General features: G+C 40.9%; 1 protein-coding gene across 1 annotated transcript in view; it reads right to left on the minus strand.

Annotated features, from left to right (window-relative positions):
- Nucleotides 1-1,838: 1,838 nt before the first annotated feature.
- Nucleotides 1,839-19,874, minus strand: part of FAM83E (family with sequence similarity 83 member E) — a 61,700-nt gene continuing 43,664 nt past the window's right edge. The window contains exon 6 of the mRNA XM_056543346.1: nucleotides 1,839-2,144. Within this exon, the coding sequence (XP_056399321.1) occupies nucleotides 1,914-2,144 (231 nt within the window). The 3' untranslated portion in view covers nucleotides 1,839-1,913. The remainder of the gene's footprint in view (nucleotides 2,145-19,874) is intronic.

A 19,874-nucleotide genomic window follows, 5' to 3' on the forward strand; every position in this document is an offset into this window, starting at 1 on the left:
AAACAATTTCATTAAAGGGAACCTGTCATTGGTATCACCGAACTAACCTATTGGTACGGGGTTACAGTGCGGGTGACACTGATGAAAATTATACTTACCGATCTTCTGTCTGTGGCTCCATTCTTCTGTAATCCCTGGTCTTCTGGTGGCGTCCAGTGTTCCAAAAATCTGAGCATGTTGGTTTCTTTATTATAATACCCCCCTTCCCCCTCTGGGCTGAGCCTGCTATGCTGTAGAATGAAGCTTCACTCTGCAGCTTAACAGGTCTCCTCTACATGTGCAACAACCGAGGCCACAGCCGTTATGCCGCAGAGTGAAGCTCCATTCTGCAGCATAGGAGGCTCAGCACAGGGGGAGGAGGCGAGACAATGAAGAAGCCAGCATGCTCAGATCTTCAGAACACCGGACATCACCATGCAAGAGGGGCTTTGAAACACCCCATATCCAGAAGACCAGGGGTTACAGAAGAAGGGAGCCACAGACAGAAGATCAGTTAGTATGGTTTTCACCAATGTGACCGGCACTGTAATCCTGTACCAGCAGGTTAGTGCGGGTGATACTTATGACAGATTCCCTTGGAAAAAGTCTCCATGTAACCCTAATCTGAATAAGACAATTGCACTTTTCCTATTTTTTTTGGCTTCTTTCTGTACACCATGTTTTTCCTGCATCACTAAATGGGTGACTTTCTATTAGATCTTATCTGTTCATACAATATCGGTCATTTCCATCAGTGCCACCTTGTAACATCAGCATTTTTTTATGGGTTAATTATTATAATCTGCATTTGCAGAATACATGTTTGTTTTTCATCTTTCAGCCTCCGATGCATTCTGCACACTGTAATAGTTCAGCAAATACATGACTTTTGTCTGGGAGTGTATTGGGGAGAGCTCTGTATAATAGGGGCTCACTACTTTTACACCAAACTGCATAGACATTATAGGCAGCAGTCTTTATACTATTGCACAAAACAATGCAGTGTAAGGTAAACAAAGCAAGGAATGTCTATATACAGTAGCAACCAGAAAGATAATATGTAAATTATCTGTGTATGAAAAGACTGAAGCGGCTGAAAATAACTATAGTAATACATTAAAGGTGAACTACGGAGGAAACAAAATGTTTTCAAATTAACTGGTGGCAGAAAGTTTTACAGATCTGTAAATTACTTTTATATAAAAATCTTAATCCTTCCAGTACTTATCAGCTGCTGTATGCTACAGAGGAAGTTGTGTAGTTCTTTCCAGCCTGACCACAGTGCTCTCTGCTGCCACCTCTGTCTGTGTAAGGAACTGTCTGGAGCAGGAGAGGTTTGCTATGGGGATTTGTTGCTGCTCTGGACAGTTTGTAACACGAACAGAGATGTCAGCAGAGAGCACTGTGGTCAGGCTCGACAGAACTTCACAACTTCCTGTGGAGCATACAGCAGCAAATAAGTACTGGAAGGATTAACATTTTTATATAGAAGTAATGTAAAAATCTGTATAACTTTCTACTACCAGTTGATTTGAATTTTTTTTCCCACTGTACCCCTTTAAATAGACACAATAGGAACAGATTATAAGAAGATCTGCTGCAAAATGGTGAATGCAGAGAAAAGTGGAATCATCCTGAATATCCATGTGAGTCCTTATGGCGCTGTTCACATATCAACACTCATTTTCAGTTTCAGCTTCATATAATGGACATCAATAGAGCATAAAAGATCCACCTCTGTCTTTTTACTACCAAACTTACTATGTCAATGATCAAACTACCAAGATAATAAATTCTGCAGTGGATAGAGATAGAAAGTAGTAGGTTGTCAAGTAGTCAAGGTCCAGCCTAGGAATTGTAAAAATAAGGTTGTATCTTCTTTGTGATCAGTAAAATTGGAATGGAATAAAATCTTTATCAGAGTCTACAGATGATCAATAGTATGTTAGTCTTCCGAGTTGTCTTGAGGTATTAGTCCATGGTCTTGGCAAAGAGGTTGTAGACACTCCATGCACTAACTGTCCTTGTAGTCTTACTGGTGTCATATTATTTGGTGACTGATGTGACATAAGGTTGGGCTCTCGAGGCCTGTTGTCTTCAGGAAAAGCTCTTTGTCTCATCAGTAGCATTGCCGGGGTATCCTTTATAGACCATCTTGATTTGTTCTGGTGGAAAAAACGAAAGACATGTTAACTCTTACCAACAATTATGTATATTGCTATATTATATTGTACGTATATTAATTTAATGATAAATCATATTATGCGACAAACAATGGAATCCTGCAGGTGCTGGATTATCAGACTGTTCACAGAAAAGTATAAACAAGAATCTCGGCATATTTTTTGCTGCAATATATTTGTGATAAAAAATTACACCAGCGCATGTAATAGAGCCCTAAAAAGTCATTACAATTAGAAAACATAATGGTGTGTCAAATAGAAGCATATATGAAATGGTTAAAGTTCATGGAACCGTTCTGATATATGTTTAACATGTTCCCAGACCCAATTTTTTTTCATCCTCACCCTTAACTTTTTTATTTTTCCAGTGAAATTATTGTATTATTTTCTGCAGGAAAATTTGTGTTTTTTTCTGGCAGACTTTATTTTACCACATAATGTTTTAAAAAGCCAGAAAAAAAAATATTTGTAGGGTAAAACTGAACAAAAAAAAAAAATGGAAATGTTTCAGCATACAGTAAAACTGACATGCTTAATTTACTCTTTGATTCAGCATGATTTCAATTTCTGTTTTATTTTAATAGAAAAAAAAGTAATTGGGGGTGGGATAGGTTTTAAAATCATTTATTCCGCTTTTTAATGCTTTTTTTTTGCCCCCAAGTGGCATTTTGTAAGCAATTATTTGATTGATTTTACAGATCGTTGTATTACATATGTATTATTTGATTGGTGCTCTATTGTATCAATAGTCAATTCCTGGTAGACATCAGGGCCACTACAGACATCAGGCTGCTATGACAACCAATCAGCACCCCATGATTACACACCGTAAGGTGGCTGATTGGGCCACTAGGCATCAGGTATGCATGCCAAAAATTTCACAATTGCTGTTAATTTGCAGAATTTAAACAGTTAAATGACCGGAATGGGAGTGATCTCCAATTTTGGTCATTAATGGCTGGTGTCAGCTGCAGATTGTATGTGGGCCCCAGATCCTGCACCATATTAAACCCATGTCAAAAATGTACGCCATAGGTCAGGTAGGAGTTAAAGAGTTAGTGCCAGGAAAAACAACAACAATAATTAGAATAGATAGATAATTAGAATACAAAGAATAGAAAAAAAAGGAATCCACTAATTATTTATTTGATGTACTTAACAACTCCTCTCAGTTATACCCTTTTCCTCAACAATTTTCAACATTGTTGAGTTAGGTGTAAATAGTAACAAAAACATAATACAAATCATTTGTCTTGGTAATCAGTTGTTAATGGTAGCGGAGGCAGGGGTGGGGGAGGTGGGGTAAGAGAGTATGCTTGCTTTTATATTTTTTACAGCACTTGGAGAAAATTCAATTAGAAAAATGTTTGTGCCACCAGAATACTCCTACATAAATAAATGTGTTAAACCTATAGTGTTCCTGTTATTTAACCTGTTGGGGCCCTACATCATAGCGGGTCGGGCCCGGCCTCTAACAACGGCCGGGACCCATGGCTAATCGTGGTCCCCCGCGCTATTAACCTTTTAGACGTGGCGTTCAAAGTTGATCGCCATGTCTAAAGAGAAACTAATTGCTGCCGGTTAGCTCAGGGGGCTGTTCAGGTTCGCCGCGGCGGAATTACGGCATCCCGAACAGGTGTACGACACAAGGAGGGTCCCCTTACCTGCCTCCTGTTGTCCGATCGCAGAATGACTGCTCAGTGCCTGAGATCCAGGCATGAGCAGTCAAGCTGCAGAATCATTGATCAATCGTTTCCTATGAGAAAGATCAGTTAGTGCAGTGTTAAAGCCCCTATGGGAGCTATAACATTGCAAAAAAAAGTGAAAAAAAAGTTAATAAAGATCATTTAACCCTTTCCCTACTAAAAGTTTTAATCACCCCCCTTTTCCCATTTAAAAAATAAAAACTGTGAAAATACAAATAAACATATGTGGTATCACCACGTGCGGAAATGTCTGATTTATAAAAATAGATCGTTAATTAAACTGCACGTTCAATGGCGTACACGCAAAAAAATTCAAAAGTGCAAAATAGTATATTTTTGGTCACTTTTTATATCATGAAAAAACGAATAAAAAGCGATCAAAAAGTCCAATCAATGCAAAAATGGTACTACTAAAAACTTCCGATCAGGGTGCAAAAAAGTAGCCCTAATACCGAAAAATAAAAAGTTATAGGGGTCAGAAGATGACAATTTTAAACATATACATTTTCCTGCATGTAGTTATGATTTTTACCAGAAGTACGACAAAATCAAACCTATATAAGTAGGGTATTATTTTAATGGTATGGACCTACAGAATAAAGAGAAGGTGTCATTTTTACCGAAAAAAAGTACTGCATAGAAACAGAAGCCTCCCAAAATTTACAAAATGGTATTTTTTCTTCAATTTTGTCGCACAGTGATTTTTTTTACCGTTTCGTCGTAGATTTTTGGGTAAAAGCACTGATGTCATTTCAAAGTAGAATTGGTGGCGCAAGAAATAAGCCATCATTTGGATTTTTAGGTGCAAAATTGAAAGGGTTATGATTTTTAAAAGGTAAGGAGGAAAAAATGAAAGTGCAAAAATGGAAAAACCCTCCGTCCCCAAGGGGTTAACAAAACTTTTGACATGCCACAGAGATAAATCTTAAAATGTTTAAACAAGTTGGGGGTCTGGTTAGTCAGCCGTGAATGCCCATGATCATTAGAATAAGCTGGAGGAAGTGTGTGCTTGAGCAGTGCTTCACTTCCTGGCTTGCTGCTAATGATCATTTTCCCACCAATCATTAAAACGAACTGGGAGAAGTGTGAAAATTAAGCACTTAGCGCCCCAGAATTCTGTGATCTCTGTAAGGAGACTAAATACAGGAAGTGTGGGTGGACAAGCAGGGCTTTGTGAAGTGAAGCTCTGTAACATCCCCTCGGTTCACACAGCAGGATGACTGACAGCTTAGGAGCCTGCACGGAGCCCTGCTTGTCCTGCCCTCACTTCCTGTATTTCGTCTCCTCACAGAGACACACAGGCAATAGCTGCAAGGACAGCATTTTATCACCCAAAAATATGCAGAATTTTTTTTTGAACCAAGTTATATTAACCCTTTAATGACGCAGGACGTATATTTACGTCCTGCGCCGGCTCCCGCGATATGAAGCATCACATTGCGTCGGTCCCCGCGTTCATCAACGGCCGGGACCCGCGGCTAATACCACACATCGACGATCGCGGCAATGTGCGGTATTAACCCTTTAGAAGCGGCGGTCAAAGCTGACTGCCGCTTCTAAAGCGAAAGTGAAAGTATCCCGGCTAGTCAGTCGGGCTGTTCGGGACCGCCGCGGTTAAATCGCGACGTCCTGAACAGCTTGCAGGACACCGGTAGGGCCCTTACCTGCCTCCTCTGTGTCCAATCGACGAATGACTGGTCCGTGCCTGAGATCCAGGCAGGAGCAGTCAACCACTGATAACGCTGATTACAGACGTGTTAATACACGCCAGTGATCAGCATAGGAGATCAGTGTGTGCAGTGTTATAGGTCCCTTCCCTAATAAAAGTTTGAATCACCCCCCTTTTCCCATAAAAAAAAATAAAACAGTGTAAATAGAAATAAACATATGTGGTATCACCGCGTGCATAAATGTCCGAACTATAAAAATATATCATTAATTAAACCGCACAGTCAAGGGCGTACACGCAAAAAAATTCTAAAGTCCAAAAAAGCATATTTTGGTCACTTTTTATACCATTAAAAAATGAAGAAAAAGTGATCAAAAAGTCCGATCAAAACAAAAATCCTACTGATAAAAACTTCAGATCATGGTGCAAAAAATGAGCCCTCATACCGCCCTGTATGTGGAAAAATAAAAAAGTTATAGGGGTCAGAATAGGACATTTTTAAACGTATAAATTTTCCTGCATGTAGTTATGATTTTTTCCAGAAGTACGACAAAATCAAACCTATATAAGTAGGGTATCATTTTAACTGTATGGACCTACAAAATAATGATAAGGTGTCATTTTTACCCAAATATGCACTGCGTAGAAACGGAAGCCCCCAAAAGTTACAAAATGGCGTTTTTTCTTCGATTTTGTCGCACAATGATTTTTTTTTCCGTTTCGTCGTGAATTTTTGGGTAAAATGACTGTCACTGCAAAGTAGAATTGGTGATGCAAAAAATAAGCCATAATATGGATTTTTAGGTGGAAAATTGAAAGGGTTATGATTTTTAAAAGGTAAGGAGGAAAAAACAAAAGTGCAAAAACGGAAAAACCTTAAGGGGTTAAAAATATACATACAATGGTGTTATTTACAGTGTAACACTGCTGGATGTGGATCCACTGACCTGTGTGGCTGATGGCACGGGCCATATCAGGAGCAGAGTCTAAGGTGTCGCTGGTCTTCACCAGAGCCCGTCGCAAGGCAGGATGGGCTTGCTGCAGCAGGCGACACCCAGGTCACTACCCCCGATATGACTCGACCACACAGGTAGCTGGGCGAGGCAAATTACAGTAGGACGAGGCAGAGACAAAGTCGTACTTAGCAGAGGGTCAAGGCAGACGGCAAAGGTGCGTAGTCAATAACGTAATGGAAGGGTCAGAACACGACGCACGCCCTATGAGACGGGGCTGAGATGCAGAGGAAGAGACAGCAGAGGACCGAGGTAAGTGACAGGATGGGATTTGCATACATGCACGAATCCCAGCCCTACCGGCAGCAGGGGAGAGCGGGGTAATGCACTCACGGCCAGCACAAGTGGCCGGAGCGCAATGTGTAACAGTCCCCCCTCCCCCCTTTGGTCTCCCCCTTCTTTTGCAGTTCAGAAATTTACTGAGAAGGTCACGGTCCAGGATATTTTCTTCTCACTCCCAAGATCTCACCTCAGGACCGAATCCTTCCCAATCCACAAGAAAAAAGCGTCCAGAATCTGTTTAACAACATAAACATCAGAGGTACCAGAGATGGGAGTAGGGGAGATGTCTTTTTTAGAAAAGCAGTTGTGGTTGACAGGTTTCAAGAGGGAGGAAGGAATTCAGGATCCGGAGAGAGGACAGCAGATGGAGATAGTAGGCTGCAGGATTTAAACATTTCTTGATCTTAAAGGGACAAAGGTAGCTTGACTTGACTTGAGCAGAGGGCCCACCAGAATTTAGAGATGAACTGGACTCCACGGTCAGATACAATATGCGAAGGCAATGCATGTAAACGGAAGATGTGGAAAAGAAACAGTTTAGCAAGCTGCGGTGCAGATGGAAGTCCAGGCAGCGGCACACAATGAACCATTTTAGAAAATCGGTCCCCTACCACCCAAACAACAATATTGCCTCTGGAAGACAGAAGGTCAGTAATGAAGTCCATAGTAATATCGGTCCAGGGGAGCTCTGGAACAGGCAAAGGCTGTAGAAGACCTGCAGGTTTAGAATGAGGGGTCTTATCCCGGGCACAGACCGAAAAGGAACAGACAAAATCAACTACATCCTGTTTTAAACTAGGCCACCTATATTGTCTGGAGATGAGCTGTAGGGACTTACAAGTTCCAGAATGACCAGCCAGAAGAGAGGAATGGCCCCATTTCAAGACTTAACGGGGAGATACGTAAGTCTTTCTGGAGGCAGGTGCTGAAGATTTGCTGGCGCTGCAGAGATGAGACGCTCAGGAGGAATAATATTCTGAGGAGGAGATTCTCGGTCTTGCACATCAGAAGACTTGGAAGGAGCAACAGCTCATAAATTCTTCTCTGCAGGACAGAAGTGGATGTAGAAGTCAAATCTGGAGAAGAACAGAGACCATCGGGTCTGCTGTGGGTTGAGTCTATGGGCTGTCTGAAGATCTTGTGGTCAGAATATATAGTAATAGCATGTACAGAACCCTCCAAGAGATGACACCATTCTTCCAAGGCCAGCTTTATAGCCAAGAGCTCACGGTCTCCTATAGTATAGTTTTTCTCCGCGGGAGAGAAAGTTTTAGAGAAAAAAAATGCAGATTACAATTCTTCCCATAGATGATTTTTGTGTTAGGACAGCACCTGCTCCAACCAAAGATGCATCCACCTCCAAAAGAAAACGCTTGCTAGAGTCAGGTCTAGACAGGATCGGAGCCGAAGTGAAGATGGACTTTAACTGTTTAAAAGCATCTTCAGCCTCTGGGGTCCAAACCTTGGGATTAGAAGTCTTCTTGGTGAGAGAGATAATGGGAGCCACCAAGATGGAGTAATGAGGAATAAATTGGCAATAGTAATTGGCAAAACCAAGAAAACGCTAAAATAGCTTTTAAGCTGGTAGGTCGGGACCAGTACAGCAGAAAACTTGTTAGGATCCATCTGTAGACCTTGACTAGTAACGATGTAACCCAGAAAAGGAAGACAGTTTTTTTCAAAAACACACTTCTCCAGTTTAACGTAAAGATGGTTGTCTCAGAGACATTGTAAGACCTGGTGGATGTGGGAACGATGAATCAGAACATTGGGCGAGTAGATGAGAATATCGCTCAAATAGACTACGACACAGGTGTATAAGAGGTCACAAAAGATATCATTAACGAATTCCTGGAAGACTGCTGGAGCATTACAGAGTCCGAATGGCATCACAAGATACTCAATATGTCCATCCCGAGTATTAAATGCAGTCTTCCATTCGTCAACCTCTCTTATGTGAATCAAGTTATAGGCACCTCGAAGGTCAAGTTTGGAGAAGATCCTCGCCCCAAGCAGATGATTAAATAACTCCGACATCAAGGGAAGTGGGTAACGGTTCTTGACGGTGATTTTATTTAGTACGCGATAGTCAATGCAGGGTCGCAAAGAACCATCTTTTTTCTCTACAATGAAGAATATGGCTCTGGCAGGGAAAGATGACTTCCTGATAAAGCCTTTTTGAAGATTTTGTTAAATGTATTTAGTGAGGGCCTGAGTTTCGGGAATAGACAGAAGACCTGCCAAATGGTATCACTTGCCGAAGGTGCATAAGTCACTGAGCCGAACCCCAGGAAGACCCATTGTGGCAGAACACCTTTCACAATACCTGGATTGGCTCCTCAATCCACTGCTAGCATCAATTCCGTCTTACATAAAAGACACGCGTCATCTGCTGCAAATAATTGAAGGAATGTACTGGGAGGAAAACTTTAAATTATGCTCTATTGATGTCGTCAGCCTGTACACCCGAATCCAACATGATACGGGTGTACAGGCTGTGAGGGGATACCTTGCGCAGACCGGTAAATAAGACGCCTTCATCAAATTCATATGTGAGGGGTTGCTTTTTGTTTTGACTAACAGTACCTTCAAACAAGCAGATATTTGGTATAGGCAGGAAACCAGAACCCCTATGGGCACGCTGGTCTCCTGCACATACGCAAATCTGTTTATGGCCATCTTTGAAGAAAAATAAATTTATACCCAAGATAACCCTTACATACAGTATATTAATAATTATGCAAGATATGTCGATGACATATTGGTGATTTGGTCCGGAGATGAGCAGCAATTCTCAGATTTTGTCTCATATTTAAATGGGACTAACACTGAGAATATGTCCTTTACTAGCCAGTTTGGGGGAGATACACTTGACTTCTTAGACGTAAAAATCAAGAATGTACAGAATGCCTTGGCTACAGAGGGTTATAGAAAAGATGTAGCCAGAAACCCATTATTGCACTTTAATAGTTCACACAGATATGCAATCAAAAAGGTATCCCATACGGGCAATTTATCCGCTTAAAACGGAACAATAGTAGTGAGGGAACATATTTAGAACAAGCCAAAGAACTCACAAAAAGGTTAGAAGAATGAGCTTATCCTACAGAATTGATTAGAAAAAGTAGATTAAAAGTAGATTAAAAAAATTGAAACGATTTATTGAAGGAAAGAACAAAGATTAACCCTGACAAACATTTTACATTTGTGTTCAATAACTCGTCAATGAATAAAACAATCGAAGCTGCAATAAGACGAAACTGGTATATAATAGAATCAGATGACATATTGAAAGAAGTAGCACTAAGAAAACCAAGGATCACTTATAAAAAGAACAAAACAATAGGAGACGTTTTACAAGTAGCCCAAAATAAGGATGAGAGGAAGAACAAAGAAACATGGCTAGGAGATGTTTCACCTAAAGGAAACCTGAAATGTAGAAACTATAATTTCTGTAAATTTAACATGGCAGTGAGACACCTAAGAGTAGGGTCCATACATCACACAGTAAACAAATTGATAACATGCAAGTCCAAAAACATAGTGTACGCAATTCTCTGCCCTTGCGGCTTCTTTTACATTGGGAAAACGCGTCGCCAGCTGTTTATCCAGATCAGGGAAAATTTTTTTCCATACGGACTAACAGAAAAGGGGGCGACCTGGCAAATATCCCATGTGAGAGAGTCGCACGGGAATAACCCCGAAATTCTCAGTTTTGTGGGACTCGAAAAAATCGTAAGTATAGAAAGTATAGAAAAAACTCTCTTAAAAAAGGGAGCTGCATTGGATATTAAGATCCATTGCAACAGCCCTTTAGGGTTAAATGAGAAAGCTGATACAGCGGTATACCTGTGATCTGCTCTGCCTCCATCTCGGAAGTTGCACATCACGTGTGTGGGTGGTCACTGATAGGTCTTACCTGTGTATATAGTCCACTTATCCAAACAGAGTGGTATGGCCGGATGAAGTACTAACTGAGTACGAAACGGAGCTTGTCGCCTGTGGTTTCCCCCCCTGTCACATATCCCCTCCCTTCTACCTTATGTGAGTATTTATTCCAATGAAGAAGATGGATAAAGTGAAGTTGGTGAGTTGCTGGTATTTCTTTCCTTTCTTGTATGTATATGAAGATTACACTGTTGATGCACTGTTATACATCCAGAGCACCACCACACATCCCCACCCAGCAGTTGTCATCCACCCCCATCCAGTGCCTCCTAGTATCCTCGCAGTGCCGGACTACTCTTGTATATATAGGGCAGTGTCAGGTGTTGCACATAATTATAGGCGTACTGGCTCTTTAAATTTCAGAGCTCCGGCGCGCGCACACTCTATGAGACGGGGACACGTGCGCCGGAGCTGAGAGGCAGCGGAAGAGGCAGCGGAGGACCAAAGTAAGTGATGGGCTGGGATTCGCAAGCGGGTGCATCCCGACATGCGAATCCCAGCCCCACCGGCAGCAGGGGACAGCTGGGTAATGCACTCATGGCCAGCGCAAATGGTACACTTTAATAACAGTAAAATATATATTTTTTAAATTGTTGGGCTCTTTGAAGACTATTTCAGTATCAAAACTGAATGCTATTTAGACTTCATTAGAATTAAACCATCAACTAACATTTCAGTCATTTTTAATAAAGGGAAAATCAAAATAGCATGATTTATATGGAAGATGGGCAGGGCTGGAATGCAGGGCAGATTACATGTGTTGCCATGCCTGGCATATAGCCCAGATACAAAGTGCTGCTTTAGTGACAATAACAAGCAGTATAGTCAAAAATACAATACAAATCCTTTAAACAATATACATATATGGAGACATGTGAGTGGTAACTGGCCGTCCAGTCATAATTGTTAATTACTATATTATTAGTTTGTCAGTAGTTCAGTCAGATATAACGGGCAAAGAAAGTGCAGCATGCTATAAGTGGTCACAAAGTACCACAGGGTTCTCCTATTCACGTGAAGAGGTAATAGTGAAGAATGAGTCAATCAGTGTATATACCATGGTACAGGGTAACAGGTACTATAACCAGCAGCTAGTAAAGTTAGTTAAGAATTTTACATAGTGTGCCTTCTAGTGTATGCTTGGGCTGCCGGAACAAAAACCCCATAAACTTTGACTTACTGTCCTCCGCTCCCCCGCTACTGCTGGAATCGGTCTCTCAACCTTCTGCCCCTATCTTCCTCCAGCTTTCGGTGCCCGACGCATTACACTGTGTGCACAGCTAATCACTGCCTGCAGCTATGTCCTGCTTTGGCCGATAATAGGATGATTGATAGTGTGATGTAACGTGGCCAGGCCAGGCCTTCTTTCTGATGCCCGGGCTATTACATCACACTGGCCCTCTGCCTATCATCGGCCGAGTGTCTGGCATCAAAAGACAGAGGTTGGAAGATGAAAGACTGATTCCAGTAGTAACCGCAGGCAAAAGGTGGCCGAGCATAAGTCAAATTTTAAGATTTTTATTTTGTCATTGAAATTTTCACAGGAGTTATCCTTTAAACATCCACATCCTACAAACTGAAAATCTTAAGTAAGCAAATTTTTTTAACGCCTGACCATATTGTTTAGCATCAGAGCTGTGTGACTGTGGCTTACCCTTCCCCATATGAACGTTTGCCCAGGCCGAACATACATGTGTATGGGGAAGTCAGAACAGATAACTATTAGTAAAAAAAATGGATGGCAGCCTTAAGTTTCCAATGTTAAGGTACAGGTCATTTGATCTATGGTCCATGCAGGAAATGGCTGAGGTGATATATTTGTTTACTTTATTGACCTGGACTGGGTTTGTCAGGGATCTAGTTTTACCGGGGTTGAGCAGGGAAAAAAAAAAAAGGACATTCAATATTATTTTCTCTGCTCAACTCCATCGTTTCAACAGACTAGCCAACAGAGCTTCATTTACTGGAGCACAAGGCAGCGTGAACGAGCCCTTACATGTAGAAATGATAGCTAATAGAGCATACTTCATTACTTTTCTGGAATACATTACTGTTTCGGGGACTATAGTATTGAATATTTTTATATAGGTCTTGCTTTGTAGCATCTTTATATTGGATTTAAAATTCCTAAACTCCCAATGAATGTATTAATGATTCTTCAGATGATATGAGCCATTTGAATGTGTAAATACAGAAATTAGAGTGAAGTAGTTATTAAAAAACAGCGGCCGGCTTTCATCTCCTCGTACAGCTGTACAAAATAGTTTTTCATTTCTGGCACGGTTGGAATTCGCTTTGATGAATTATTTAAAATATGTAAATCTGTAATGTGTTATCCTGACCTATATTAATGCTCTGTGTAGTCATGACATATGTCATCCATGAAAGGTTCAAACAGCAACTCACATCTATGGGCTTTGCTGCATCTTATTTTACCTTATTTTATTGAATGCTGATGAAAAGATTAAATGTATCTGAAAGTTATATAGACAAACTGACAAATCTATTGGACCTGCAGAGTAAATATTGGAACAAGGTGGAGGGAATATTAGACAAGGGAGGAAACCACACAGTGCAGAACACAATTCAAAGATCACTATAAATGTGGAGAAAAGAAAGGGACATATTTTTCCTTATGAATATAATTGTAAACATGGGTAACAAGATGATCTGAAAAACATTAAGTCATCATCCAGAGTCATTGCTAGGCTGTCCTCCACTCAAAGATTTAGTTATAGCGTCATTGTCATTTGAATAAACTTTTCACATTTTGTCAGAAAATGTCAAAAGTTTAGATGGCACTCCTGAGACCCCCTGCGATCATGAGTTACAGCTAGCAGAAATACGCGGCAGCGTGCATATTTACTCCCCAGCCGTTGGTCAAACATATCCCTTTCACTGCATAAGTCTATGGAGTGAAAAGAGGAGTAAAGCCTGGCTGAGGAGTGAAGGGTGCTGCTGTGCACTTCACAGGGTTATTACTCCTGATCGCAGAAGGTCTCAGAAGTAAGACCTAGGGCAAACTAAACTTTTGACATGTCTGGGCAACATGCCAATAGTTTGTTCAAATCACAGTGACACTTTATCAAATGCATTGTATGTAAATCCCCTGGCCCAGACAGAATAGATTTAACCTGTTAAGGAACAAGGACATACCGGTAAGTCCTGAGTCCTTTCCCTTTCTATAATGTGGGGCACGATGTGGCCCCACGTTATAGCGGGTCGGGACCCATGGCTAATAGCATGCGGCACTGATCGTGGTTCAAAGTTGATCGCCGCGTCTAAAATGAAACTAAAACGTTGCCGGCTAGCTCAGGGGGCTGTTCAGGATCGCCGGGGCAAAATTGCATCATCCCGAACAGCTGAGGCACAGCAGGAGGGTCCCTTACCTTGCCTCCTGGTGTCCGATCGCCGAATGACTGGACCCTCACCGATCACAACTTCTGACATGTCATAAATTGTCACAGAGTTTAGGTATACTATAATTTTGGGGTACTAATGAATCACTATCACTGGCCTTTGTTTAGTTTTTTCAAAAAAAACTTTGTTTCATTTTTTGTTTAGTTTTTGGTTATCGACCATTAACTCCTTAAGGACCAGGCCAATTTTTGCTGTTGCACTTCTTTTCCTCCTCACCCTTTAATAGCCATACCACTATTATTTTTACATGCCTATATAAAGATTTGTTTTTTGCAAGACTAATTGTACATTTTAATGTTTTCATTCATTTTTCCATAACATAACGGGGAACAAAATTATTTGTGAGGGGAGATTGAAAACATTTTTAAATTTTCAAAATATAGACTTTTTTTTATAATAATCCACAATTCTTTCTTGCACCTATGTATAAGTAGTTTTTGGTGTGGATATTCTCTTTATGATCTTGTTAAATAAACTTCTTACATGATTTCTAAATTGTTAAGTTTTTATTTTATGTTGAGATATGCTAAGGATGTTCTCATAATTGTTCCTAAAACCTAAGGAACCATTTCCCCAAATACATTGAGAGAATATTTTAAACAGTTTCATAATTGAGACCGGCCAAGCAGAACATATACTGACTTTTAGCTGCATACATGAACATAGTAAACATGTTTGTTACCTAGTTACACATATTGCTTAAGATTTATATAACCAGGTATGCCATGGTGCCAGGATGTGCCAGGGTGAAACCCTTAAAAATAAACCACTTGCCCAAGGCAGGGAAGGGGTACCAACAACGATAAACACCAAACCCCAGTCACCTAGGTGACAGGGTATAAACCCCTAAACAAAATATCCCCCTTAATACATATATGTATGTTAAAGCATCACTTTTACTTATGAACTTATTAAAAGGTCCAGAAGAAGTGTATTAAAAACACCAGCACAGTCCCTCCAAGAAATTATTAAGCTCTCTTGTATGGCGTAGACGTAAATATGGCGGTGTCTGCAGTACGCTGCACTATGGGACAAGTAAGCTGCTATGTTAAAACCACAACACAATATCTCTCCTACATGTTTCATGGTACCAACCACGTCCTCAGGGGCTATGAGACAAAAGACTACGTGCAAGAGAGGGAGCTGCCTTTTATAAAATCCTTGGATCCCCCCCTTGCCAATTGGCTAATCAGGTACTGCCTTCAATAAATGTAGACCAGTACAACCAATGGAAACCTACCTTGTAGATAGTTCACAGTAAGAAAAGAAGTACTTCCGGACCATAACAATGACTTACACAGGTCGCCGGACATCTCTGTACTTCCTGCTGTGGAGGTCATTGTATCACCTGATCCTCCTAAAATCCCACGCATGCACGCGCACTTGGAGGGGTACTCCGGTGGCAAACTTTTTTTTTAAATCAACTGGTTCCAGAAAGTTAAACAGATTTGTAAATTACTTCTATTAAAACATCTTAATTCTTCCAGCACTTATTAGCTGCTGAATACTACAGAGGAAATTATTTTCTTTTTGGAACACAGTGCTCTCAGTGCTAAATGGCATGGTGGAATCAGTGACTGTCAAATCTAGCAATTTATTGACTGTATCCTTAGTGTCTTTTAAAAAGACGGGAGGGAGGTAACATGTGGTGCTAAAAACTGATCTACATAAATGCTGGCACCCTGTGTGAGGTTATCGTTCCCAGATACTATTGGGTGTGTTTTAGGTAAGGAGTAAAATGTAGCAATTGTTGGACTCAGGTTATAGATGAAATTAAACTCATCCATAGATATAAGATTCTTGTCTTTAGCTGATATCAGGAGAGATTTTAGTTCTTGAAGATAAGGTACAGTTGGATCTGACCGTAATCTGCGTTATTTATCAGGATCCTCCAATAGAGTGATAGTCATGCATATATATTCACTCTTGTCCAGAATAACAACATTACCCCATTTATTGGAGCTCTTTATTATGATGTCATTATTACGTTTCAAATCATCCACAGCTTTGCATTCCCCTGAGGTAAGATTTGAATGTACCATGTTATATGTAGGTCTAATTGTCTCATTCACTTTAGTTACTAGGCTAACAAAAGGGTCGATACTACCATACTGTGAGATAGATGATGTGACTCTAGACTTAGGTTACAAATTTGTAAGAGTACCTTCACAACCCTGAGGGTCCTCTTCATTCTCTAGAAGAAGATCTTCAAGGGCTTCAATAGCAATCAACTCATTATTTTGAGTTGTCATATTAGAGTTGGTATGTTGTTGGTGCCACTTATGCAAACAAAGTTTATGGGCAAACAAATTTACATCTTTCACCCATGTAAATGTATCAAATTTGGGTGTAGGGGTAAAAGATAAGCCCTTCTTCAATAATGATATCTCATCAGCAGATAGAGATTGAGAAGATAAATTAATAATCTGTAATTCAGTAGTATTCAGAGAATTATCACATGGTACCTGAATAGGCTCACCAAATCCATTTCCATTGAGCATTCTGTCTATTGGCCCAAAGTGTATGTGGTTGCCGTAATGTTCGGCTTCAGAAAACTGCCCGTGTTGCCTGCCCCTGTCTGAAGCTGGGGGGAGGTTGATGGGCGTAAAAAAAACGTGTCATCTTGACTTTGAAATCATCCTCCAATCCAGGAGTATGGTTTTGAGTATGTATTCCTGGCAAGGAGAGATATACATGCTGTGCTAGTATGACTCTTTAATGATATTTGTTTTAATATAGGAGCCTCTTAGTCTAAATAAAACTTTAATATTTTTTCTAATACTTACCTTGTGGTTTCTCTAATAACAAATTTTACATAGTAAGCACAGTATGTATTGTCCTTAATAGACACTTTCCATCTCTAGTTGTATGGACATTAAGTCCTTTGTAGTACTGCATTTGTGCATAGTGTTTGAAATCCTGCTGTCTAATTCTAAGTCCCCAGACATGCGCACTGGTTTGGCATGTTCTGGGAGAATTTCTAAGTCGCCACGCATGCACGAGATTACGCGGCACCTCCCGTGATCTCTGTTAAGGGAGCATATCCTTTGCATTAAGTACGCATGCATGCGTGGGACTTTAGGATGATCAGGTGATACAACGACCTCACCAGCAGGAAGCACGGGGATGTCCGGCGACCCGTGTAAGTCATTGTTATGGGCCGGAATTACTTCTTCTCTTACTGTGATCAATCTACAAGGTAGGTTTTCATTGGTTGTACTGGTCTACATCTATTGAAGGCAGTGCCTGATTGGCCAGTTGGCAAGGGGAGGATCCAAGGATGTTATAAAAAGCAGCTCCCTCTCTCTCACGTGGTCATATTTCTCATAGCCCCTGAGGATGTGGTTGGTACCACGAAACATGTAGGGGAGACAAGGTGTTGTGGTTTTAACAAAGCAGTTTACTAGTCCCATAGTGCAGTGTACTGCAGACGCCGCCATATTTATGTCTACTCCATGCAGGAGAGCTTAATAATTTCTTGGAGGGACTGTGCTGGTGTTTTTAATACACTTCTTCTGGACCTTTTAATAAGTTCATAAATAAAAGTGATGTTTTAACATACATATACTTAGTAAGGGGGATATTTTGTTTAGGGGTTTATACCCTGTCACCTAGGTGACTGGGGTTTGGTGTTTATCGTAGAGTGATACCCTAGCACATTTTTTGGCACAGCAGAGTGTAATAGAAAGAATATTTTTGCACAGTGGCCATACTGTGACTTATATCTCTATGCCCCACAGTAGTTAAAACTTACATGGGGTAAAGAGATGATGACACTGCAAAAGTGGGCAATGTGATGATCTTCAGTATCATATGAACACTGCACTCATTTGTGATGATGTTGACTACTTGGCTTAAAAGCATTATATCCTTTTGAAATAGGCATAAGGCACCCATGGCCAACATGTTTTTGCCCAGGCATCTCCCCCACTCAGCTGACTATGTAAAGCACATCCTTAGCCATATTCCTTCTACCACATCTACCATACTATTAATGTGTGCTTGTGGCTGACATTTTTTAAGCAAAAATAAAATTAATGCCCATTACCCTAATTCAATAATCAGCACAAGGGGCCTAATATTACTTTTAGCTTGCAGACTGTCATGTGACCATGTTCCACAAATGGACTTTTAAACTTTTTACACTTTAACAATGTTAAGACAGACTCAACTTGAGTCCCTTTAAATATGGTGTGATTTTTTTATTGTGTCTTACATCTTGTGATTGCTGTCAGCAGCCCGATGGCGAGTATGTGAACCCTATGACTGATTCTACTGTGTTGTATACTTAATGGGTGGAAGAATGTTCAGGTGTTTCCTGTGTATTAACCTCTCACTGGGTGTAATGGCATTACAGATAGCAAACTAGAAAGACATCTACCCTGAAATGATTTCTATAAAAAATATAAAAATCATATATATTACGACTGTGTGTGAACTGTATGTAAACTTAAGCAATACAAAGGAAGAAGTTTACTATTTGTTAACTGAAATTTCCTGCGAAATCGGTTTCACTGTCACCTTCAGGCAGTGCTCAGCCCCATCATGTGTTTTCTGTGGGGTGGGGGAGGGACACACAACCTCTGGAAGAGTTCTTACTGGTATACATCATGTCTTTGCAAAGAGTTCATAGGAGACAGACCAGCAGAAGAGAAGGAATTCCTACATATAAGTGCTTTCTACGTGGACATTTGCCCATTTCAAGTTATTGGCCCAGAGCCTGGGGCCTTCCTGAGAAAAATCGAGTGATGTCATGTATAGTATTGTCATAGAGGTCTTGTGTGGGTCCAAATCAGAAGCATAACTTGAAGATCCTGGGCCCCATTGCAAAATATCAAACTATAACATGCTATTTAATGTGGCAAAGGACATTGAACCCCCTCAAGAGCCTGGGAGTAACTTCTATCTCTATCACCGCTCCAAATCATCATATGCAGCAATGTCTTTTTAACTTTTGGCTTGAATAGTGGCAGATATGTTTGTGTGGAAAGATGTTTTTGGAGTCACAGAAGGTCTAATGATGCCCCTTTCAGAAGTCTCAACAGAATATATTTTTCTCAGAACCACTCTTTGCGATTTTGACCTGTTATTTCAATATTTTTTCTTTTACATTTTTATATGTACACATCGAAAGGAATTCTGAATTAAGTTGTCTTATCCCCGGTTCATGGGTCTGACTGCTGAATTCCTCTGCAATCTCCAGAATGGCACCCAATTCATATGTTGGTTCTAGACTATCTCCAGCAGCTCCATAGACAATGGTTGGAGCATTAGCATGCAAACTGACCCACCACTCCATTCAAAGTTCCATTCTGGAGATCATGCAAAGGGGCCCAGTAGTGGGACCCCTGCAATTTCACACTTATTTCCTGTCCTGTGGATAGGGAACAAGTTCCTTTAACCCCTTAAGGACAATGGACGTACTCCTACGCCCCCGTTTCCGAGTCCTTAAGGACCGAGGACGTAGGAGTACGTCCTGTCCTTTCCCGGCCCCCACCGCTAGCCGGAGGGGAGCCGGTGCCCGATGCCTGCTGAAATCGTTCAGCAGGCATCGCGGCATATCGCCCAGGGGGGTCATTATGCCCCCCCATGTCGGCGATGGCCGCAGATCGCTGGACAATTCAGTCCAGCGATCTGCGGCGATTCCGGGTCAATCGGGTCTCCAGTGACCCGG

The sequence above is a fragment of the Hyla sarda genome, chromosome 10, assembly GCF_029499605.1.
Source record: "Hyla sarda isolate aHylSar1 chromosome 10, aHylSar1.hap1, whole genome shotgun sequence".
NCBI classification, from domain to species: Eukaryota; Metazoa; Chordata; class Amphibia; order Anura; family Hylidae; genus Hyla; species Hyla sarda.